At 32.1% G+C, this 26,775-nt stretch overlaps 2 protein-coding genes across 2 annotated transcripts in view; both read left to right on the top strand.

Moving 5' to 3' along the window:
- Positions 1-1,010: 1,010 nt before the first annotated feature.
- On the top strand, positions 1,011-10,845 carry LOC140446065 (uncharacterized). Its single transcript, XM_072538583.1, has 2 exons — positions 1,011-1,401; positions 5,936-10,845. Exons 1-2 carry the CDS (start codon positions 1,173-1,175, stop codon positions 7,132-7,134), a joined length of 1,428 nt encoding a protein of 475 aa, XP_072394684.1. The 5' UTR covers positions 1,011-1,172; the 3' UTR covers positions 7,135-10,845.
- Positions 10,846-13,086: 2,241 nt separating this feature from the next.
- Positions 13,087-26,775, top strand: part of LOC140446064 (uncharacterized) — a 30,947-nt gene continuing 17,258 nt past the window's right edge. Inside the window, exons 1-3 of the mRNA XM_072538581.1 lie at positions 13,087-13,555; positions 19,515-19,685; positions 26,505-26,684. Of these exons, the coding sequence (XP_072394682.1) occupies positions 13,222-13,555; positions 19,515-19,685; positions 26,505-26,684 (685 nt within the window). The 5' untranslated portion in view covers positions 13,087-13,221. The remainder of the gene's footprint in view (positions 13,556-19,514; positions 19,686-26,504; positions 26,685-26,775) is intronic.

The raw sequence follows: 26,775 nt of genomic DNA, 5'->3' as shown, positions 1-26,775 counted from the left end.
AAATAAAAAATTTTAAAACTTTATTTGTTGTATATCTCAATATTTAGTGACACTTTTGTGACTTCATCAGGAGAAAACTGAAAATTTATTAAGATTAGATATTGACAAAAGTTAAATATTTCATTACTTACAATATACTTAGAATATACTAATACCATAGAATAACAGTGCTAATACTCTTATAATTGTAAGTAATAAAGTATTATTTATAAATACAGAAAAAGTTCTTTGTTTAAAATTTGTTCTGTTAAAAATTTGTAGTGCCAATGGCCATAAAATCAAATCAAATCAAATTTCATATTTATTGAAAGTCAACATAAATGCTCAATTTGATTTAAGAGCGTAGGCGCAAAATTTCGGGCCAATTCTTTTTAAATGCAATCATTTTTTTTTCGAATCCTGAGAAAACTAACAAATATTTTTGAAAAATTTAAATACAGAATGAAAGATTACATTATTACCGAGGGCCGAAAGTCCCTTAGAATAAACAAAAAGTTTATTTGAATGAGATATTTCAAATTAAAAATCACACTAAATTTTCTCTTTTTTTTTCACCCCTGCAACTTATTATAATAAACATTATAGAAGTTTTCAGGGACTTTCGGCCCTCAGTAATAATGTAGTCTTTCACTCTGCGTTTAAATTTTTCAAAAATACTTATTAGTTTTTTCAGGATTCGGAAAAAATGAATGCATTTAAAAAACATTGGCCCGAAATTTTGCGCCTACGCTCTTAAGAATTTATATTGTGTGATATGCCCACTGACTATTAATTTTCTGGTTGTTAGCTGTCATTGGCGGCTTGGCCACGTAACTTCAAAGGACTGTCGCTTCTATGTGTTGGGTTGTTCTCTGCTCTAACGTTGACGTTCTGGAAATTTTAAATATAAGTGACGTCACTTTGTATAAATGGTGACGTACACGCATTGTTATATGGAAAATACTATATTATCGTTGACGTTTTCTTTTATGTATTTATTTATGCCCACAATCCACAATACATTTTATGCCTCTAGCCTCTACCTCCTCATAGGGTCATTGGCGTATTATTTCGGTGGTATTATCAAATTAACAAATTATCCAAATTATGATAAATCATCATCATCGTTGACGTTATTTCGCATTTTGGACTGTAAAATTATTATTGAAATACGTAAAACCTGGATTTATCAAATGGAAGTAAAACAAGATAGTGAAGATACTTGTAAACTAGAGATATATTGTAATAAGTTGGATGATGTTTTTTTAGATAGTTTTAAAAGTGAAATTAAAGAGGAGCCCATTAGAGAAAGTACTCATGATACATTTGATTATCTAGACCTAAAGGAGTTCTCCATAAAAACTGAAATAGATGGTGAAAATAAACTTGTACAATGTGAAGAAAAACAAACAAAGACAAAGGGTAAGTAGCTAAACAAGAAGTCATCTACCTTAAAGCGGGGGTAGTATACCTTTTTTTGTGTTATTTATTTATTTTTTTATTCTATAGTAAGTATAACTCTTTAAGAGTATCCAATTAAATGTCAGAGTGATTGGAGTAAAATTGATGGAGTTATAGGCATTGAGGAATGAGTGTGATATGTGAGAATGTGAGTGAGTGAGGTAAGTGAACTTGGTGAGTGAGTGAGGTGAGTAAGCACGGACATAGAAATTGGAATAAGTTCAGTTTCAAGTTCTCATACTTATGCACATGTGGCAGATAACAATCGAATTACTAAAGCGGAAAAATTGGTCACAGATGCAAAAAAAAAGGTAGAGTTCATAGAAAGCAGGAGCAACAAGATGCTCTAGATATTTTATTAGGAAGCATGTCGCTATATGGACCTGGAGTAGATGATACTGTGTGAGTATAAAAAAATAAGCTTTTTTTTAACGAGTGTTTCTTGGAATAATTGTTTTCAAGCCAGTGTTCACTGTATCTCAAAAACTATTTGATCAATCTTTCTCAAATTTTGTACACTTCTTTTATAGATAAATTACTAGGTCGCAACGTGAGATATTGCCCATTTTGTTGTTATAATTAACTTTACAGCATCAAATTAGTCAATTTTTAATAAATTTTTTTCGAAAAATCAAATCATTTGCCTTTTTTTGCTTCTAAAATTTAAAAAAACGATAAAATGGACGTTGCGACCTAGGAAAACTCATAAACTAACGAAATCTTTTTGGTTTTGTTATAAAAAACCATAAAGATTTCATTAAAAATAGATTAATAGGTGATCCAGTTATGTTACGATGACATCACCCAGTTTATAGTTTTGTACAAAAATTTCAGATAATACTCTTGAAATGTTCTAATATAATGTACTAATGTCATAAATCTATGTTAATAAAAATGAATCGCCGAAATGTTTGTACAGGCATCACTTCAGAATGACTGCACCAAATTAGATATTTCTTTTTTTGTTATGTTTGTTATTATCAGATAACGGTTTGTGCAAAAGATAATTTTTAAAAAATTGTAAGTAACTACTAACTAAGTAACTTCTATACTAACAAAGAGGCTAAAAAACAGTAGATGGCAGAAGAAATACTATTACAGATGGAAGAAAGAAGGAAAAGATCTACAGAAGTATACAAGTTGTATAATACAACGAATAATCTTATTCTTCTTCTTCTTCGGCTTTTCCCATTATGAGTTCGCCGTTTTCGTCCTCCACAGCACTTTATTCTCCCAGTCACCTTCTCTGAGGTCTCTATCTATCATAGCATTTCCGACGTACGTTTTCCATCTTGTAGCAGGTCTTCCTCTCCGTCTTCTTCCCGGCGGGTCCCAGTTTAATATTCTTTTCGGTCACCTATGCTCTGGCATTCTTTGTACATGCCCGTACCACTGCAGGGCTCTGTTTTCCAACTTTTTTGTAATTGAGCATTTTACTTCCATTCTGTTCCATATTTCCTCCGTTCTTATTTTATCCGCTCTTGTGATTTGTAGACATCTTCTCATAAAGTCCAGTTCAACTGTTCTTATTTTATTTCGTATTGTTGTTGTCATTGGCCATACTTCCGCTACAACGAATAATTAAGGAAAAAAATCAAAACAGCTAAGGAAATCTACAACAAAACATGATATGATATGAGAAATATGCCCATCAAAATAAGAGAAGTGACTGGAATGTGTCGAAATAGACAGCAAGGACACATAAACGACAAAAAAGGAGTATTACTAATAGATTTACCAGAGAAATTGATGGGAGGAGTACGTTAGAGAACTTTTCCAAGATGAAAGAGGTGAAATGCAGAAAATACAAGAATTAAATCCTTTAGAGAGACAGAAGATCACGATAGATGAAATCAAATATGCTATCAAAAACTCTAAAGACAATAAGGCAGCTGAATTAGATGAAATACCAGTAGAACTGTTAAAACTAGTGGAAGAGGACAACTTGGAAGTATTGGCAGATTGATTTAACACGGTGTACGATACGGAAATAATACCATAAGAGTGGCTGAAGTCAGCATTTATAACCATCCCTAAAAAACAAGCAGCAAAAGAGTGCTCTGATTATCGAACACTGAGCCTCATGAATCATACTTTAAAAGTACTGCTGAAAGTAATACATAAGAGAATATACGAAAGGCTAGAGGAGGATATTAGTGAGACGCAGTTCTGGTTCTGAAATGGAATGGGTACTCGAGAACGAGAAGGACTATTTGCCATCAACATATTGATTGAGCGATGTCGGGATGTAAACGTTGATCTACACTTGTGCTTTGTTGACTACGAAAATGCTTTCGATAAAGTAGGACATGAAAAACATAATATCAATACTTATGAACAAGCGCATTGACAGTAAAATCATAAATATAGTGCAAAAATTATATTGGAACCAAAGTGCCATAGTTCAAATTGATGGACAACACTCGGAAGAAATGAAGATCTGTAGAGGAGTTAGACAGGGATGTGTTTTATCGCCACTTTTGTTTAACTTATATTCTGAAGAAATTTTCCAAAACACGCTCAATAATATCAAAGCGGGATTTACCGTTAACAGAACATTAATTAACAACTTACGATATGCAGACGACACTGTGATCATAGCAACGAGTATAGAAGATCAACATCTTATCGAAAGCTTAAGTATGAATAGTGCTGAGATGAGAATTATTATAAACGCTAAAAAAACGAAGTACATGCTAATTACAGACCACAAAATATACATCATCTATTGACAATCAATGGTAACGTGATAGAACAAGTAGAAAAATATCAGTACTTGGGAACTTTGATCAGTGAAACCAATGATCATACTGCAGAAATCAAACAGGCGAATAGAGATTGCCAGATCAGCATTTATACGACTGAAGCCACTCCTAACGTGCAAAAATCTAAATTTGGAGATCAGACCACGTACCATTCGCTGTTATATATTTTCAATATTATTATATCGAGCTGAGACTTGGACATTAAAAAAATGCAATTTAAAAAGAATTGAGGCTTTTGAACTCTGGTTACACCACAGAGTATTAAAAATATCATGGACTGATAGAATTGCAAATAAAGAAGTACTGGAGAGGGTTGGTAAAGAAACAGAACTAATCACCACTATACAAACCAGAAAACTGAAATACCTAGGCCACGTGATGAGGGGACCAAAATATGAAATTTTAAGACTCATAATACAGGGAAATATTCAAGGAAGAAGATCCGTTGGCCGAAGGCAGGACTCATGGTTGAAGCATCTACGTGATTTGTATCAATGCAGATTGATTGATTTGTTTAGAGCAGCAAGTTCAAAAATAGAAATAGCCATTATTTCCCATTAATAGCTCGTTGGAGTGCCGTCTCCAACTTCCGTAGGCAGACGGCACTCTAAGAAGAAGAATATACTATATGCTTTAAAACTAAACTACCAAAGGCAAGTTATGTGTCATGACTGAAAAATAGGCCCGGAATTACAATATTGCCTAGGACCCACTTTAATCTTAGTCCGCCACTGCATACAAATTAATGAAACACCAGATTGAAACATCGCCAAAAATAGAGCAATTGTTTGGGATGCATGTACATTGGCCCACAAGAAGTCATTACAGGAAATGGACAGAACTTTAAAGGATATTCGTGACGATCAAAAATATTTTTGGTGAAGCCATGACTCTATTTTCAGACTATTCCTTATTTAATAATTATTTCCCAACTAACTGCTAGGGGCGAACTAAATGCCTCATCAAACATCATCCAATTTTTAGCGACATGTAAAGATGCTCCAATTTACAAATAGAATGTGAGTGTTTTTGCAACAAAATCAAAGTGGAATTATGTTTTTGAAGCAGTTTTTGGATATTGGAAATGGTATTGACACCGGATTCATTTCATTACAAAGAGATTTTTGTTACCTAACAGACCCAAAAGAGGAGCTCATTGAACTTTGATAATTCTTTAATTAATACAGTAAAATGTGTGGTCATCATAAATTTTTGAATCTGTTTTTTCCATAAATTTTAATAACCAGGTCTAAATTTAGTGCAATATCTGATTATGATTAAGTTATTAAAAACATCTGTCCAAAGTCCAAATAAACAAAACTCGTGATTTAAAATTATTTACAACTAATTTATTTATTTATTAGTTTTCATTAATTTGTAAATAGTTTTTGGCTATTTTACAGATTTTGATAATATCTTATGATGAAAGTGTTTTGAAAGTGATTTTATGATGTTGTTGAGACTCTGGGTTACAAAACCAGCTGTATAAATTGCAATTTGATGGGAGGATTTACTCCGAACCATACTATTAACATTGTAGTCATATTAGTTAAAAATATTGGATTTATGTCAAGTTTTGAAACATGTGATCTATTTATCTCATATATATAATTTGAGTATAATCTAAAATGCCAAATGAAATAAGCCTCCCAATGCTCACTTAGCTTTTAAAATTTTCTCTTTGTATTTTATGCATTAAACTTTTTTATATATTTTGGTTTTTGTTTTAGGCTTTCCCCATGATAAAGACAAATTAGAAACTATGAAAACAATAGACGTATTTAATAAAGAACAACCTATGAGTGAAGAAAAAACATTAAAATGTGAAGTTTGTAGTAAGCAGTTTTCTAAAAAAAAGAATTTAAATCTACACATGATCAGTCACTCTGGAGAAAAACCTCCCAAGTGTGAAATTTGTTTTAAGCAGTTTTCTCAGACAAATAATTTGAAACAACATATGAGATTGCACATTGCAGAAACAACTTACAAGTGTGAAATTTGTTTTAAGCAGTATTCTCAGGCAAATAGTTTGAAACAACATATGCGATTGCATAATGGAGAAACACCGTACAAATGTGAAATTTGTTTTAAGCAGTTTACTCATAAAAATTATTTAAACATACATATAAAAATTCACACTGGAGAAAAACCTCACAAGTGTCAAATTTGTTCTAACGAGTTTTCTCAGGCAAGTAATTTGAAACAACATATGAGATTGCACACTGGGGAAAAACCTTACAAGTGTGAAATTTGTTTTAAGCAATTTTCTCAAGCAAGTAATTTGAAACAACATATGAGATTGCACACTGGAGAAAAACCTTACAAGTGTGAAATTTGTTTTAAGCAGTTTACTCATAAAAATTATTTAAATATACATATGAATTGTCACATTGGAGAAACATCTATTAAGTGTGAAATTTGTTGTAAACAATTTTCTCAAGCAAGTTACTTGAAACAACATATGAGATTGCACACTGGAGAAACACCTTACAAGTGTGAAATTTGTTTTAAGCAGTTTACTCATAAAAATTATTTAAATACACATATGAAAATTCACAATGAAGAACCATCTAAAAAGTGTAAAATTTGTTTTAAACAGTTTTCTCAGGTACGTTATTTGAAACGACATAATATGATACATACAGGAGAAAAACCATACAAATGTGAAATTTGTTTTAAACAGTTTTCTCGTTCATTTATTTTAAAACAACATATGAAAATTCACACTGGATTAGGTACTTACAAATGCGACATTTGTTTTAAGCGTTTTACTTATGAAAATTCCTTAATTGTGCACATGAGAATTCACACTGGAGAAAAACCTTATAAGTGCGAAATTTGTTTTAAGCTGTTTACCCAGGCAAGCTCATTAAAACGACATATTATGAGATGGCACACTAGAGAAAAACCTGTGTTAATTGATCAATGATTCAAGAAGGATACTGCTATTTACTTAACCCTTTCAGTACCTCTCTTTTTCAGCGAACGAAAAAATATTTTTTGGTTAAAATGTACTTAAAACAGTTCATATAACACTTTTTGGACATTAGTAAAAATATAGCATGTATACATAAAAAAATTTATTATGGGTTAATTTGTACCCAAAAGTACTTAACAAATCTAAAAAACTAGCGCATATGAAACATAAAAAAGCAATTTCTTTCCTTTTGAAGGCACAAATGGACATTGCACTTCTGACATTTCCATCTTGATTTTCCTATACAACCAGGGTTTTTACATATTAAAGGTAAAGGTAGCTGAGGGTGCTCTGGAAAATGTCCAATGATATCTAATCGCACCTCAGTAAGAGGTCTAATTTCAATGTTTTGGCGTTTTTCAGCTACTACTGGACTAGATGTACCGCTTGAAGGTCTTCCCCGTTTTCGGTTATTGAAAGAGTTGACTTTTATGAGGGCTTCACCAACTTTCATCCTAAAGTGTAGAAGGTCCATGATATCTTTTTTTGGAATTCCTAAAGTATGCATATCTTTTTTATATTCTAACCATGAATTTGTTAGGGCCATGTCAACTGCATGGAAGATTAGTCGAACAGTCCACTTTCTGCAACGGTTTTTTACTCTGTAAAACGCAATAAGAGCATCTGTTTTATCTATGCCACCCATGGACTTATACTTTTGTATAACTTCGGGTCGACTTACGTCAATGAAACATTTTGTTTGTTTATTCCAACGTTTTACAACATCTTCTGTACCAACCCCAACGAAGTTGGATACCATTATCACTGACTTGTTATCTAACCATCTGGTTACTACAATTCCATCAGAAGAGATAATTTGTTCCGTTGATCTTTTACATCAGTTAAAGGTGGTTTAGAAAATCTATTGATCCTCGCAGTACCAGCAACAAGTATTGATTTTTGGTTGAGAATTTGTAAAAGATTATAGCTCGTAAAATAATTGTCACAGTACAATGCATGCTTATTAGGTTCAAGTCCTTTTGTTAATTGCAATACGATAGCTGCACCTTGTCCATATTTCAAATTGGAAGGTTCTATTTCTGTGGTACTACCTTGATAGATTAGAAAATTGTAAATTAGTCCACTTTCACCACCTAATAAATACAGTTTCACTCCCCATGGATTAGGCTTATATTTGATGTATTGTTTTCTAGACAATCTCCCTTTGAAAGGCATGATTTGTTCGTCTATGCAAATATTTGTTTCTATATGCAGTTCTCTACATCTCTTTAGGACTGATTCAAAAACTGGTCGAACTTTCCACAGTTTGTCGTCGCTCTGTCTGTTTCCAGATTGTCAACACAATGTATGTGCGTGCGAAGTTTGAAATAACGATTCAATGTCATTGTGTCCGAAAAAATATCAATTTTTAAACATCTGTCCCAATACATTCGCAGTCTTGGAAATTTTAGACAGCCTGTTAGAATACTAAGGCCAAAAAATGATTTTATTTCTTGTAGATTACACGGTACAAATTTCTCATTTCCAGTTTGCAAAGCATACATATTCGTATATTGAACGAAATTTTCGAATATACTTTCGGGAAAATATCTCATAAAATATGTAACTGGATATTCCTCAGAACAGTTTTCATTAGAAATCTGTGTTATTTTATTAGGTAATTGTCGTGTTAGATATTCAACATTCTGTAACCATTTTACATTTTTTTTCAGAGTAATGAAGTTATCATAGTTACCATCGTTTTCGCCCTGTTCATCATCATCCTCCTTTTCTACCTCATTATCCTCTTCCTCGTCCTTCAATTCGTTTTGAATACTGAGTCCTTTCTCAGTTAAATACTTTTTTGGAGGCATTTTACTCTGAAACAAAAAATAACACTGAGTCATTTTGGCTACAATTGTGCCCATCGAATTTTAAGCACACTTCTATATTTGAAAAAAATCTAATTTCAATAAAATATATTCACAATTAGTAAGAAGTAACACTACTTTCAACATTGCACTGAAATATAAACGGCGATTGACTTTATTCAAACTAATATTTGAAGAAACAAGTACGCTTACCTCTTATGAACAATGCAATTGCCGACATAATGCTTTTGACATTAATTTTCTTATAGCACAAAACCATCCATGCGCCATCTAGGTACAAAATGCAGAAGTATAGTACTTATAGAATATAGATTTCGATAAACGATAAATTTGCATAAGTTGCAGATTCCTGTAGAATTATAAATGCATTCAAATTAATGGGTACAATTATACCCAGCATGACTGAAAGGGTTAAGTAATTAAAACATGAAAGTGAAAAAGTGTTTTGAAAAACAGTTCAAATTTACCCAAATTTTATTCTGAAGGTATATTCTTGTGCCATTTTAATATTGCTTACTAGGATTTAATGGGAATTAATCTCAATTTTCGATGTTTGATGTTAGTATCGAGAGTAATGTAATATATTTATTAATCTAATTTATTGTCTTTATTTATTATAAAAGGTTCTACATTTATAACACTTGCAAGTTTATTAAAGTCTTTATTAAAATATTCACTTATCACTAAGAACTAGAACACAACTACTTTAATTTATATCATTTATTTACAATATTTATTTCGGACTAAAAACTCGACTTCATATTCAAAAACTAACTGTTTTCCTAACTAACAAAATTCCCTCCTTAAATATAAAATACAGTTAATCGAGAATCCCTTCGAATTCGAACGGCGACCCTCTCGAAAAGTCAGGTTGGCAAACAGTTTTTTCAGCTGAGCGGCGAACTTACTAGAATAGAATAGAATTAGAAATAATATGTTTACAGTATTATGAGTCATAATATTTATTGTAAAGGTAAACTAAAGGTAACACTAAAACATGGCAGGATAAACCGTATTCATTTTACAAATTCCCAATTGTCAATAGAAGCACGTGAAAGCCAAACAGGGTCGTACTGATGTGGATCATATGATTTTTAAAAATATTTACTTTTGAAACTGTTAGTGTAAGAATTTCTTGAAATTTAATCATTATATCATAATTAAATTAAACTCTAAAAAATAACACGACCAGTAAATAACTATAACATAAATATAACACAATATAATAACTTAAAAATCAACACGATACAATTTGAATTTAAAATGCTTGCAAGTTTGGATCTGTAACATGAGAATCTGTCTGGCTTAAGGCAATAAATTATATTTAATAGCCTCTTGACGAATGAGACGGCGAATATCAACACGTGCTCATGTTTACAGATGGGAATTTGCTAAACGAATGTACTTTAGTACCGGAGTTTTTTCCCTGATGATTAACAATGGAATTACTAAAGACAGAAGTATATACTGTCGTGATTGGGTGTGGATCTAAAGACAAATCATGAAATCATATGCTACAATTTTTTGATGGTTATTCTCAAGTTAAAATTGATTTCATGTAATCAAATCTTCCTAGGATGCACCTCACAAATGTTGACAATATCATTTTAAAGTCATCTACTTTAAACTGTATATGTGTCCGAATTGGCAATATGAATGAGGCAGATAAAATTACCAAGTAACGAAACAAAATAATTGTTTAACTTGTTTGAGAATGATTTCCGAAGTGGAAATCGAAACGTCAAAATAAAATATTTTTAACTGAAATTTTGATTAATTTCCATTAAAAACAGTAAATATTATCCGATTTTGTATTATAAAACAATATATACGTGTCAAAAATAAACTTTTTTCATTAGATACCTCAAAAATTTATCCAAACCTGTGAATTAGTGAAATATCTTAGAAAAGAAATATGATACAATAGTTAGTGGCAAGACTATATTAATTGAACCATTTAACAAGTCAGTAACGTTGTAGCAAATCACACAAAACTGTTTTATTCAGTCATTCCTAACTACTAATAGAATAGAATATTACTGCTAATAGTATAATTAATTATGAAATTGTCACTGAAGAGATATTTTCCTAGCTAAACCTTCCTAGTGGTGATACAGAAATTAACCCTGGAGATTTAATTGATAGTCATCAAGATTTTATTAATTCGAATATATAAATGTCCTGGAATGGGATGGATTGGAAAATTTTGCCGGTTTCATTGCATTTAAGTTACAAAAAAAAAAAAGAAATACTTAACGATAAATCGTTTACTTGAGTAAACCACGTTTCTGAAGGTGGTTTACTCAAACCAACACTGGAATTTGTAACTAAATGTAGTGAACTGGAACATATTTTTCGTAGTTATAATGGCGACACATTAAAAATAACAAAAAATTATTTAAAAATCTTCATAGAAGCTGCAAAATATGTAAATGTTAGCGAAGATATAAAATTACCTTTTTGAGATGTAAAATGTATTTTAAAATATGAATTCTAAATAAAAATATTAAAGATAATTACAATATACACAAAACAAAAATCACAAAGATTGTAAAATAAATGTCTAAATGATATTCATAGTCTCAAGTATGACCCGCTTTTCCTTTATGGTTCAAATTCTTTACATTTTACCGGCCTTTTATATTTAATTTATGTTTTGTAGCAATATTTATTTTGTTTGTAATACACACAATCAAATCGTAGATGCATATATTTCTTTAATTAATTTTACAAATTACTTATTAATTTTCAAACCACGGATTCACAGAAAGTAACTAGTTATAATTTCTTAGTGCAAGATATGGCATCGAGGTATACTTACCGTTAACCATTTAACAGTTGAAGTTGTTCATTACAGTAATGAAACAACGTTGCCATATAATGCATCGTTAAAATAAGTGGACCGTGGAAGTGATGACGTAGATTTTATTGACATCTGTCAGTTTCACTTTCCAAACAAACCTTGTTTAGTGTGGATAATTTGTATTTTTCGTTATTTTTTCATTTTTTTTACAGAATCTTTCCGCTTTTTGCAATATCTAAGTATTCTAATAGTTACTGCAACAATTTTACAATGTTGTGTAAATAATAAAGCGTGTTGTTTTATAAAAATAGCAATAAAATGCATGTATCAATAAAGTAAGGTTAGAATGTCTTTAATTTGAACTTTTAAACTATATTTCATAGAAATAGAACACTGAATTATGATGGTATTATCGTAAAAACACTATACTTAAAAGAAAAAGCAGCAGAGGAAGCAAAATGTTAACTTTATAGAAATTAAAAAGTCTTGAGATTGGACATTTCAACTTTTGTTTGGAAAGTAATTGACAGTTGTGACGTCACACTTCCACTGTTAAGTTACACACAAGTCCCCTGGCTTTGTCTCGCTATGACGTCATGCGCAAGGTGTTGCACGTCATTATCATAGACAGAGATCGAAGTTGACATAGTTGCCAAGGTATAAAAAAATCCTGAATCCATTTTAAATCAAATAGGTCACATAATTATTGCAAAAGTGGATTATACAACAAAACGAATTACTGTTTAATGTAAATAAATAGAAACAGAACAAGAGTTAAAAAATAATCTTGTTAAAAACAATTTGAGCCACTTGATGCGTCATATAAATATGTAAAATGGAATTCAACACTTTTTTACATATATATTATTACAACAAACATATTATTGTGTATTTCTTTAAGTTAACATTAATAGAAATGTTTACTTATTATTTCTACGCGTATATAATAAAATATGTCTAGTGGCTCTAATAAAACTGATTCTAAAAAAAAACACCTACCGCCTAAATATTTCGTGTTGGTATCATCTGACCTCACGAGCTATGACGTGCAACGATAAGTAAATTAGATGAGGTATATATTCTTTGGTTATACACAAAACAATAAGAAGTTAATCATCAATCATCATTTTAGTTCCTTGTCATTCTTGCCATTTAGTCAGCGCTATGTTGTTCGGTGATTTTGATAGCATCACCACATCACAGAATACACCAGTTGGGTTGGTGTATTCTGTGATAGCATTAATCAAACAGCTGTCAGTCAACGTCAATAATTATAATCAGAATAATTCATAATAACAAAAATGCTTACAAGAAGTTAAATAAGAAATGACTATTCACTATAACTAAAAGCTAAGCATACATATAACTGATATAAACTTAATACTCATACCTTTTCTTAAAAATATGGACGTTATAGAATCTCCCAAAAAATCATTTGGAAACATTGTACAAAATAATACCTCAAAAACAACCCATTTTCAAGTACCCAATAGTGTCTTAATTGATGAAATAAACGATATCGGCAATATTTGTGTCGATAAAAACGTTACTTTAAAAAATGCAACGAATTTTCATCCATTAATGTCTCCAATATCACAAGACTTCCCAGATTTGATACCAAAACAAGCCAAAGTTAATATGTATGAAGAACATTTTCATCCAGAAGCTCACAGTTCTGTTAGTGAATTGTATGAACCTGGAGAAAGACAAAATGAAGATTTATCTACAGACTTATCAGGTAAATAAAATAGTTTTAGTTTATACTGTATAAATAATTGCCAAACTAATCAAAGAGAGTTAAAAATTTGAAACCTATTTTACATCACAAAATTTGCCAAATTTATAGTAGCCCTTTCGAACTTATTACTAGAAGTATAATTTTAGATGTAATAATTTATGTAACATAAACAATTAAATTGTCTCAAATATTTTTAGTTTTCCTAATGCCAAACATTTGATAACAATTTTAATTCTTTACCATTGTTACTATGCCTTACGTGACTTCTGCTCTAATCATTTACTATTTTACATTTATTTCGGCTTATAGATCCACATGAAAAACTGAAATTCTAGTTCCTGATGTCATTCTCATGTCCTACATAATACAAATAAAAAGGATATGAACTAGTTGTTTATAGATTACACCATAAAACCAATGACGAATTTAAATTCCAGGTCAAAAATTATAAAAGCAACCAGTCATATCGTATCTAACAAATGGATATTTGTCCACTAATTCTTTATTGAATCTGTTAGTGATAAATATACCCAATTGGCTTTGTCTATAGAGCGTTTCACGTTAAGAAAATAACATTAGGCTTATGGAGATCAGGGTTGCCAAAACTCTCAGGAATGCGGTTTACTAGATTGTCGGTATATTTTTCGAATTACCATTTTCAATTAGGTAACATTTAACTGTAAAGTCAGAATAACAACTGAAGAACCACAAGGCCTTATTATCATTATGTAGTCTCAGAGAACGACATAAAATCGCTGACATACGCACACCATATTATTTTACGTTGCAATTAGTAATTAGATATATGCATTCCAAGTGGTCCGTTTATTTGCTTTTAAAACTTTAATAGCCGGCAAAGTGCATGATTTAACTAAGCAATATTTTCTACTGATTTCTATGATTCATGGTATATGATATTCTTACCGAAAAACAAATAAACTGTCGTTACTATATTTAAAATAAGATAAAATAAAATTATCTTTTGTAAATGCTATTTATTTAATTAAAATCATTTTCCCTACTTTTCATCTCTTGTTTCGAATGGGCACTTTTGGTCCATTACGTTAAAAAACGTTAATTTAATTCATGTCTGTGAAAACGAAAATACAAATTATACAAAACTGAATCGTGCTTGCGTTCATCGTGGCATCGCTGCGCTTCTATCGTCCATAAAAAATACATGGCCCTATCTCCGCAATGTTATTTTCTTAACGTGGAACGCTGTATAGTTATTTTATATGTAGTATAGAAATACTACTTACTTATTTTTAATAAATCAAGAAGTTTCTTTTTTCTTCAAAGTATCAAAAAATAAATTTGTTAAATTAAAATCATTAAAGTCAAAACAAAAAAAAAAACATTTATGTGAAACTAATACAGTATTGTATCTTCTGTCTTGACAAATATAAATGTTATTATGACAAAGATAATAAAGTAGCTATAGATAAATAAACATTGTGGCCAATACTGTAAAATAGTTGAAAAACCACTATCAAATCTCTGTACTTTTTGTGATAGCTATATATCTTGCGTAGTGGTGGGCTTGCTATACTTGACAATAATCTTTAAGACAGTCTTCCCCAAAAGTTTAATATTCTTAACCCGTTAATATACACATTCATTTTGAAGTTTTGGTCAAAAAATGATTTTTTTAAGGTATAAATTTTTTATGTATAAATATATTTTCAGTGACATAGCACAGTTACTTTACCTAAGGGCGAATTATTAAATTGTAGTTTCTTTCATATACTAATAATATACACATATAACACAACATAAATGCGTTGTATACCGAAATATCCAATAAATGAAAAAATGTTTTTTTGTATCATTTCCCCCTTTTGACCTTGGTTGGGTAGTTATTAGGGTGTTGATCTAGATCTAGACAATCAACACCCCCCTTTGTATCATTTTAGTCAATGATGAGTTTCGGTTTAGAAATAGCATTTCTGTCTCTATCCTTTTTTCTTGTTGACTCCATTTGTGGATTATGAACTGTAGATAGAAGACAAACATCTTTCTTATCCTTTCATTTTAGCACAATTACTTTGCCCTTTTGAAACAAAATCGTTTCTCCCACTTCTTCAACTCTTTCTTTACGATTCAAACACAAAGATCCATATGTATCTGTTTTGTGCTTGATTGTTATGTCTGCCAACTGAGGGGACAAAACTTATAATGAAATAAATTTAGTTAAATAAAAATGTACATTACATTCATATCTACTAATTATTATGTACAAATGTCATTAACCAAACAATTCCAAAAACTGTAATTCGCTTCAGTTAAACTAACGCTTTGTATGAAAACAAAATTTTGAATTCCTATGAATTATCAAGTTAGTAGATAAATAAATATCATTTTACAATGACTCAACACTGGCTGGGCAATAAAAAAAGGTATTTAAGTATCGCTTTTTAGTTATTTATGTGTTCCTATACAAAACGAGATTTGCCGGGACTTGAAAAATATGAGGCTACCCATCTCCCAGCTGAGTGTGTACAAAATGGCCAGTAAGGCAGTACATTAAAGGGTTAAGAGATTTAGTGATGCAGTGAAGAATGCATTCCCTATAATAATTGTAAATTTACCAGTTATTCTTGACTGCTATATTAACCTTAACCTTGGACATAACCTTAAACAATGGCAGGAACATGTGGCAAATGTTCCAAAACTATGCAAAAACTGCACTGGAATTAGCTCGACAGAGATAAGGTGTCTATTTCTGACCACCCAAATTATGCCATATTTGTGTTGTGACTGCGTGCCAGGAATCAAAAAGGCAGTTACACTAAACAACTGTGTAAAAGCATTAGAAGATACACTAAGTGAAATCAAAATTGCAAACTGTCAAAAAATGGAGGAGTTTGAAAAACAGATTCGTGAGGTAACCGATGAAGTCAAGAGTTTGAAAACCAGTTTTACTACCTCATTTGAAATGAGGTGAAATGAAACGACAATAGTCCACATTGGTGCACAGCAGTGTTTTGTATGAAGTGTCTGAGAGACAAAAGAGATCTTGCAATCTTATGATTTTTAACACTAGAAAGTCAGGCTTTAGCATACCTACCTAGAAAGCCCGAAGGGATCATTTTGGCCCCAAGTTCCTAAATCAATAAAAACCAAGTTTAGAATTAACTATTTATTTGGGAATAAACAAAAAATAAAAATAAACAGTTTTAAGAAATTATATAAACTCTTGACGATAGAATTTGATTTATTTTTTTAGTTTCATTTTAAACATTTGGAACACCATACAATTTGCAGTTATATTTGCCACACATTGCTTTGTTACAGCCGTGGCACTCATTGGAAGTATGATTTCCTTTACAAAACATTTAACTGACATTTTTTTCTTTTTTGGCTAGTAACAGTGCTGGTGGTTGGTAAATCCGGTGGTGCTGGGTATAGTACCAGATTTCGGGAGGCAAGGTATGGAGCCCGTAATTCTTCACACAGCTGAAAAATAAACTTACAACGACTGATTTTACTTCCAGTAACTTCTTTATAAATAATCCATGCATTTATTGCTCCTAAGTCAAGAATGTTATAAAACACGTGCATTGGCCATCGTCTTGAAGCAACTTTTGTAGTATAAAGACGCGCCATTTGGTCCACTACATCAACCCCGTATTTTGTTTTATTATAAAAACTTACTGTTTGAGGAAGTTTTTTTCCATCGACAGCAACATCCACTGATTGATGTAATGAGCTCAACAAAAGCACATTTTTGTGATTCTTTCCTTGGTATGCAGTAAGTGTTATCTTTTCGTCGCTCTGGAATATATGGGTAACATATAATTCTCCATTTTTACTCTTTACGCTTAGAGTAACTTCCTTTCTGTTGCGATTCAAAGTACCCACAAGACTTGTTGATTTTTTTTGCAATGTCTTGGCCAATTTTAACGATGTAAAGTAGTTATCTGTCGTAACATTTTTGCCCTTTCCCAGTTGATTTTCCATTAACCGCAAAACAACATGTTCACCAACACTTGTATCTTTCTTGCGTAGATGCTCAGTGCCAGTATAAGGGTAACCATTTACAATATATTTTAATTCCACGCATATCAAAAGCCAAAATTTTATGCCAAACTTATCCGGTTTATTTGATATGTACTGTGTGAACGGGCACCTGGCTTTAGAAGGCAGTAGTTGTTCGCCCACAGTAAGGTTTATTCCCGGTTTGTAACATGCACCACTATTTTCTATAAATCCATTCCAAACCGCAGAGGCTAGAGCAAATTTGTCGGTTTTCAATCGTTCAGATCTCGTTTGCTTTATGTCAAATCTGAGATATTTTATAATATCCTTAAATCTGTCTCGTGGCATAGTTTGCCTAAAAAACTGAGGACCCCATACTGTTGACCACAAGCTGTTGGTTGGGAAATTTTTGGCGCCGTAGACTCCTCTTGCGTACATAATAGCAAGGGCAGCCTCCAGTTCTTCAAAAGTTATAGTCCATGTGTCATTTTTCAAACATCGATGTGCTTCTGCAATAGTGCATTCTTTTATATGACGTAACATGCTGTCGTTGATTATTAGATGCCAAGCACTTACCACACAATTGTTCCTCACGTTCCTTTTTGCATACGACGTAGGACCTGATTCCTCTCGATAAATGTTGTGCTGAGCGCGGCGTCCTGTAATGAGCAAACATTCAATGAATATGAAGATACTAAAAATCATAATCTTACCAGGTACTGATCCAGAATCAATAACTTTCCACGTTGTTCCGTCTTTCGATTGTTCGGTGTCTCCGATTGAAATAGTTTTTCCTTGTTGACCTCTTTTTCTCTTGTGACTTGGCTTAGATGCACTTGGATTCACGATAAAATTAGCTGACTCGTGCTGTTGAGCTGTAGAAGCAGTGTTTACATAAATTGGTGAGTCTTGTACAATAAAACTTTCTAACTGCTCTGAAGCATCAGAGTCACTTGAATCATTATTTTGTGGTGGTACGTATTGTTCATCGTCTGACATTATTTTCTGCAAATTCAGATTCACCTCCCGAAACATCTTCTTGTATTTTTCGTATTTCTTCAAGAAGTTCAAGCTCTGATAGTCCACGACGAGTCATCTTTACAGTCGTCTTGAATTTTCACAATTGAACGAATGTTTCAATATTCTAGAAACGAGAGTCAGCAGAATCTAATAAACCGCTCAATAAACAAAATACTTTCAAGGAACAAACAGTATGTAACAAAATACCTTCTAGGAATAAACGTACATAAACATAATTTTATCTATCCGACAGAAAGTTAAAAGAAATCGTCAAATTTCCGAGAAAACGATAATAATTAATACAGGGCCAGTTTGGCCCCTTCAGACTTCTATGGTAGGTTTGTTAGAAAATCCATTTAATAAATTTAGTAAACAATATTTTTTTGTGTTAAATAAGACTTTGTATCAAAATATTAAAAGTCATAAAATATGAAATTATTATTGTGTCAAATAAAATAACTACAATAACTTCAAATCGCAACAGGGGCCAAATTGGCCCCTCCGACTTTCTAGTGTTAATATGCCAAAGCGCTCTGTCAGCTTAGTTAAATTCGGTGAGATAACCGTCACATGGGAACATCTTACCAGAGCTACAATATACTGAAAAATCTTTTCTGTAACCCTTCAATACATGATTGTCTTTGTTTAAGAGATAGGAAATCCTACAATAACTTGTTAATAACCTGATTTGTCAGAATTTGATTGATGACAGATATGTTAATTGATTGAAAGAAGGGGCGATCATATAGCCTATTGTGTTATGGTGTTATCAAATTTAATTTTTTTGTCAAAAATAAATTGTTCATCTCCATATTTTTGAGTTGGAAACAAATTGATAATATCCAACACAATTTTAAAATTAATTTGATTATTGTTAAAAATGTGAAGGATCAGGACCTTTTGGTATTTAAACAAAAATAAACCATAAAATTTAGTTAAATAAATTCTTTTCTTATAGAATTTCCAAGTAGTCCTTCCTTACTAAGAAAATCCATATTGGGGGATGTATCTGTTGAAATTACTCCAAATGATATCAGTGATACTGAATATGAGAATGATAAATCTGTTTATGAAGCCCATCTTAGTTCTAATTTGCAAAATGTATCCCTTAAATTAAACGAAAAAGAAGGTAAGTCTAAATATAATAAAAAAAATCGATTGTAAAATAAATTGTATATTGTATCATCTCGTTTTCTAATATTTAACTATAAACAGGGAAATATATACAAATTATGAAGCAATACATAAGTTGTTGGCCTTACTGCCATCATGTTGTGTAATAAAAAATGCAAATCTGAGAAAAGCAATTTCTTTGAGACAACTGAAGCATCTCCCAGAACTATTCTCCAACATCATACAACACCATAATAAAACATTCTTATTTATTACTATGGGCACTGCTACAATTTGTGTACAGTTTGTCAAATCTAGGAACAAGTTTGACAAATCTCCTCCATTCTGCTTATGTGGCTTTTCCATTCTTTTTTTTCTATTTTGTGTCCATTTATTATACAATGTACGTAACATTTTCTTCTAATGTCTTGACTTTTCTTGGTTCTGGGTCTTATTTCTAAGGCATATGTCATTATTGCTCTTCCACTGGCTTTATAAATTCTTGACTTCATCTCAGTGTCAGTGTGTCTGTTTCCCCATATAGTGTTGTTAAGGCATCATCATCATTGGCTTTTACAACTCTTCGTGAGTTTTTGCCGCGTTTACTATTGCCTTCCATTGATTCCGATCCTGTGCTATTATTTCCCATGGCCTTACTTCCATCTTCTCCAGGTCTTCCCTGACTGCGTCTTTCCACCTTTTTCTAGGCCTTCCTGTCGATCTTCTACCATCTGGTCTTTCCCAAAACACATTGCTAATCAGTCTGTCGTCATCACTCCGTACCAAGTGGCCTGCCCATCTTAATCTATTGGCTTTTATGTATCTTACGATGTTTCCTTTCCCAAAGAGAGTCTCTATTTCATTGTTGTATCTGCTCCTCCATTCATTTGTCACGCTGTCCCTGCAAGGACCATATATAATTCGCAGGATTTTGCGTTCCCATACTAATAGCTTATTGATTTCTTTCTTTCTCAATGTCCATGTTTTACTTCCATATGTCACTGCTGGTCGTATTATGGTTTTGTACATTTGGATTTTGGCACGCCTTGAGAGAAGCTTTGACCTCATTAGATGTTGAATGGCAAAGAATGATTTATTCCCCGCCAGTATTCGTATTTCAACCTCCCGTTCTCCTGTGTTTTCACTGGTAATTGTTGCTCCTAGGTATTTGAATTCTTTGACCACCTCAAAATTATGATCGTTTATGGTAATGTTTTGTCTTATTCGCTGTCGTTTCTTTTTTGATACGACCATGTATTTAGTTTTTTCTTCGTTTATTTTCAGGCCTACGCTTAATGTTGCTTCTTCAAAGTTCGATACTATATCCTTAACTTCCAGTGTTGTCTGTGCTACTGCATCTACATCATCTGCAAATGCGAGAATAATCTTTGCTCCTCTGGCAGTTATGTCTGGTTTGACTCTGGTATAGATTTTTCGCATTGCATATTCCAATGCTAGGTTAAATAGTAATGGGGACAGCGGGTCTCCCTGTCTGAGTCAGGTGCTTATGCCGAAAGCCTTTGAAGTTTTGCCTCCTATTCTAATTTGTGCAAAGGAATTGTTGACACACATTCGCGCAATCATGGTCAGCTTCTTTGGTACGCCTAACTCCATCATTGCACTTCACAGTTTTAAGCGATCTATGGAATTATATGCTTGTTTGAAATCTATGAAGATTTGGTGTACTTCTTTATTATATTCCCAATACTTTTCTAGCATTTGTCTGATAGTAAATATTTGGTCGATTGTTGATCTTCCAGGCCTAAAGCCGCATTGGTAATCGCCAATAATTTCCTCTGTATATGGCAGTAATCGTTTTAGTACAACTGAAGCTAATATCTTATATGTAGTACCGATTAGTGAGATTCCCCTGTAGTTGCCACATGTATCCTTTCTGCCTTTTTTATGTATTGGCACGATAATACAGCCACTCCATTCTTTTGGCATTATTTCTTGTTCCCAGGCTTCTTTCATTAATTGGTGTATTTTAGTTCTAAGTTCATGCCCTCCTTTTTTAATCAGTTCTGCATCAATATTGTCTAGTCCCGGGGATTTGTCATTTTTTAGGGTTTCTATCGCCGTGATAATTTCTTCCAGGCTTGGCGGGGGTACTTCTATCTCGGCCGTTTGGTACTCACAATTTGCTTTATTTCCATCCGCGTCTACCTGGACATTTAGAAGACTTTCAAAGTATTCAGCCCATCTTTCGATTATTTTATTTTCAGCTTTAATCATTTGCTCATTTTTATCTCTCACAAAGTTCGGTGTTCTTATATATGCACCTTTCTTATGTTGTCTTACTTCTTTGTAGAATTTTTTATTTTGCTTGCTTCTGTGTTTACGTTCTACTTTTTCAATTTGTTGTTGTAAATGTTGTCTCTTTTTTCTCCTTACTGTTCTTCTGGCTAAGGCTCTCTCTCTATTGTATTGTTCACGCTTTTCATCCGTCGGGTTTGCTAGGTAGTCGATTCTTCTTTTGTTTGCTTCTTTTAAGGTATCCTCGCATTCTTCATCAAACCATTTATTTCTTTTTGCTTTTCTCTTCCGACCTATACACTTCTCTGCTGTTTCTGTAATGATCGTTTTAATGGAGTGCCATTTCTGGTCTATATTTTCTCTTTCATTTTCTTTCGTTTCCAACACCTGGAATCTGTTTCTCAATTCTAGTTGGTATTGTCTCTTTCCCTCTTCTTCTTCCAATTTAGATACATTCCATCTTTCGATCTTCATCTGTTTGTCTGTTGTTTGTGTTGAGATTCTAGTTCTGAGCTTGGCTTTTACTAGGAAATGGTCTGTATCACTATCTGGTCCCCGTCTAGTTCTTACGTCTATTATACTACTGGAATGCCTCCTATTGTTAAGGCATCCCGCCAATCTAATTGCTTTTCATACTTGATCTCTCGCTTCTTTGTCCAGGTTTCCATAGCTAGACAGTGTAATTCCCAGGTATTTTATTTCCATTACTTGTTCAATACTGATGCCATCAATTTCTATTTTACATCTAGTTGGTTCTTTGCTGACTACTATTGTTTTAGTTTTCTGAGATGAGATAGTCATATTAAATTCTTTTGCTCTTATGTTAAATCTGTGGACCAGTCTTTGCAGACTATCTTCATCTTGGGCTATCAATATTGCGTTGTCTGTGTAACAGAGTGTTTTGATTTCTTTGATTCCCATTCTGTATCCTCTTCCTTTGTTAACGGTTTTGATGATTTCATCCATGATCAAATTGAAGAGCATGGGGCTCAATGAATCCCGTTGCCTATTTCTATAGCTTCTGTAAGTTGTCTATCTATTCTGACTTCCATTTTGTTGTTTTGAGTGAGTAATAATTTTGTAATTATTGCGATTTCAAATCATTTAAATTGTTTAATATTGCAACGCTACTGCATGGTACTGATCATAGATATTCTATTGTCTGCACGATTAACTATTTCGTGGAAGGGTTCTGTCTCTCCGAATAGTTTCTCTGTCTGTTCTCTGCATTGACAGCTAAGATTTTGAAACTTTTTCCTACACTTGACCAATAATACTATGGAAGACTCTGAAGAAATCGACTATTAGATATATGAAGAATTCAGTCAAATATACATATAGACAGGATGCTAGTTAACAGAGATATTTACCTCAAAAAGAATAAAATTTGAATATATAGTAGAAACCCTCAATTTAGAAGAGTGGTATCATAGTTTAAACGCCGAATATCCTCAAATTTAAATGTACACAGCGGCCCTCGAAAACTGCCTGTTTTCTCGATTGCAATTTGCGTTTCCTCATAAGAAATTACAGAATATATAAAGTAGTATATTTATTTGTGCTTCTCTATAGTAGACTTGACCAGAAGTTGTCGTACAGTGTAGCCAAATCTTGTTCACAAGTAGTAATTATGGTCATACAAAACCTGTATTCTTCCACGCAGCGATTATTACCGTCCTAAAAATACAAAAAACCTGATTTTTTCAATAGTAAAAATTAAGCACAAAATTGTAATGAAATAAATTTTATTTATATGTTCCGTTTCGTTACATATTTAAATTTATAAAATAAAAATCGATATTTTAAAACAATATTTTTCAATCGTTTGGCAACTTTGGAATTAGCGACGGAACCCCGTTTCAATTCAGATCCACAGAAAACCGTAAAACTAGTTTTTGTCGAGCGAGTGCCCATCAACAATAGGTTATTTACATGGGCGTTTCTGAGGGTAGGGTATTTTATGCGATAAGTTTGTGTTATTGATAAAACGTGTTATTGATAATACGAGTGTTATAGTTTGTCGTTTTATAGTAAATTTTTAGTTATATTCTGTGATTATTTGGTTTGAGTTTTATTGAAGTTGGACGAAAAACCGAGTTGTTCCAAGAGAAGACTGCAAAATTCTGATGTTGATTCCAAAAATGAAATGCCGCAAAAGAGACGGAAAATGTTAACGTTCGAAGAGAAGGTAATAATACGAAACGTTTATGAAGGAATTGTCGGCAGAAAAATGGAATTAAATGTTAGCCAAGCGGTCGACATTTGTAGCAATTTAACAAAAGTAACCGTTAGCTGTATTTATCGTGTACTTAAAAATACATCGGAAAATAAAAAGCAAGAAAAAGGTAAAACTAGAGGTAGGAAAAGCATTGTTTTGGATGACGAGACAAGGAATATTATACGTCGAAAAATTCATTCATTTTATTTTCGGAGTGAAATTCCAACACTGAAAAATATTTCTCAAGAGCTCGAAAACGATGACTCCTTACCCAAGATATCTCGTAGAGTCTTAACCAGGACCATGCGTGAAATGAACTTTCGATATGTAAAACTCAACAGAAAAAGTATGCTATTAGAAAAAAATAAAATTATTGTGCGGAGAAGAAAATATTTAGAAGAAATACGCAAAATTCGCAGCACTGGACGCAAAATATGTTATTTGGATGAAACCTGGATTAACCAAGGTTGGAAAAGGTCATACAGTTGGAAAAGTTTGGCAATATTTAAATGTCAAAAGTAAACGCGAAGCATTTATAGAAGACTGATATACAGGATTAAAAGCTCCATCAGGAAAGGGACGGCGTTTAATCGTCACCCATATAGGAAGTGATACAGGGTTTCTTGATGATGGTTTTCTTCAATTTGAGTCGAAAAAAACAGGTGATTATTAAAGAAATTGAAAGGGAGGATTCAAGAATGGCTTACAAAAAAGGGGATTGCATACGAAGAATCAATGCTCAAAATTTAGCTACTTGACATTGCACGGTTAAGGAAAATTGAATATCTTAAATATGCTGTAGATGAAACTGCAAAAGATTATGGTGTCAAAGTTCTGCGTCTACCACCTTATCATTGCGAACTTAATCCCATTGAACTTATCTGGGAGCAAGTGAAAGGAGAAGTAGCACGCAATAACAAAACGTTCAAATTAAACGAAATTAAGAAACTTTTGATTAAAGCAATCCTCCATGTAACTCCAGAGAAATGGGCTAAATGTATAGGCCACATAATTAAAGAAGAACATCGTATGTGGGAACTTGACACTCATATCAAAGTTTTACTAGAGCCAATTATAATTACACCAGGTGGTGAAGATAATGACGGCGATAGCAGCACTGCATCTTCAGGTTTAGACAGCGAATAATATTTTCTAATAGTTTAATAAGAACATCAGCATAAAAAAACCAAAAACAAAAAAAAAATGAAAAGAACATAGTAAGTGTGTATAGTGTTTGTGTTTAAACACATCAAACATTATTTTTATTTTGTTTTTATAGAATTTTATTTTGTTTTATAGGATTTTATTTTGTTTTGTTTTATACTGTTTAAGTGTTTTGTTCATTTTATTTAATAAGACAATATGGCTCTTGGCGAACACCCATTTAAAAAAAGTATCGCGCCACAAGACATACCTCTGGGGTGGTGTGGAAACTGTCTTAAAATTTGTTTTAAAAAAATTTCATTGTGTAACTCTTTAAGGACGGGTCACGTCAAAAGACGTTTTAGCGTAACTTCCGCGACAGCCGGTTGGTATCAGTAAACTTTCTGCAAAATTACTTCTTTTTTATAGCTTTTTGTTTGTGGCATTCTGTATTTTTAGGGGAATGTAGGGAATGAGCCACAAAATATTTATTCATATGTTTATTTATTGACGTTTCGATCTCTATATCCAGAGACCGTTTTCAATTATACAAATGATAGTACTATTTATTTTCTATGGCTTTTCGCTTGTCGTTCTGTATTTTTAGAAATGATGTTGGGAATAAGCCACAATATATTTATTCAAATGTTTAATTTACGGACGTTTCGATCTCTATAAAGAGACCGTTTTCAAACATACAAATGACAGATATATTTATTTTTCTATAGCTGCTTGTTTGTGGCATTCTGTATTTTTAGGGAGAAGGTTGGACATAAGCCACAATATATCTATTTACATGTTTAATACATTGACGTTTCGATCTCTATTCCGTTTTTAAAGATAGAAAAAAAAAGAAAATAAACAATATAAGATTATAAAAATATATAATAATAAACAAATAAAATAAATATAACTATCATTTATATCTTTGAAAGCGGTCTTTGTATATAGAGATTGAAACGTCAGTAAAAACTTGTAAATAAATATATTGTGGCCTATTTCGAATATTAATATTTGAAAAATAAAATATAATTAACGTTAAAATAAAAGTAAGTGTACGTCACTGGATTTCCAAACAGCTTTCCGCATTTCTGGGCCTTTAAACGATGACTCACTCTCTCAAATAGTGAAATTATACCATAGATAATATCCTTATTTCGATATTCACATTTGTTTTGACTTTTTTCTGATTATCACAGGTTATTTATAAATTTTTAGGTAACTTAAATTTCCTAGCTCACAATAAAAGGAGCAACAAATTGAGAAAGATTAAAGTTGTGCAAACTCAACTTAGTGATGATAGTGATGTTTCCTCTGCTGATACAAATACTGATAGTTTGAAATCTGAAGATGTTTTCAATGGAGAAGTAGAAGAGTTTGCAAGAAAGTTGGATGATGGTAAAATAGTCTTGTTATTCATGTATATTTCTTTCAATTTTTCTTAATTTTTAGTAATTTACTTTCGAATTATTATTATCAAATAGTCGCC

The sequence above is a fragment of the Diabrotica undecimpunctata genome, chromosome 7 (assembly GCF_040954645.1).
Source record: "Diabrotica undecimpunctata isolate CICGRU chromosome 7, icDiaUnde3, whole genome shotgun sequence".
Classification (NCBI taxonomy): Eukaryota; Metazoa; Arthropoda; class Insecta; order Coleoptera; family Chrysomelidae; genus Diabrotica; species Diabrotica undecimpunctata.
Note: the sequence above shows the minus strand (reverse complement) of the source record. Positions and strands in the feature narration are given on the sequence as shown.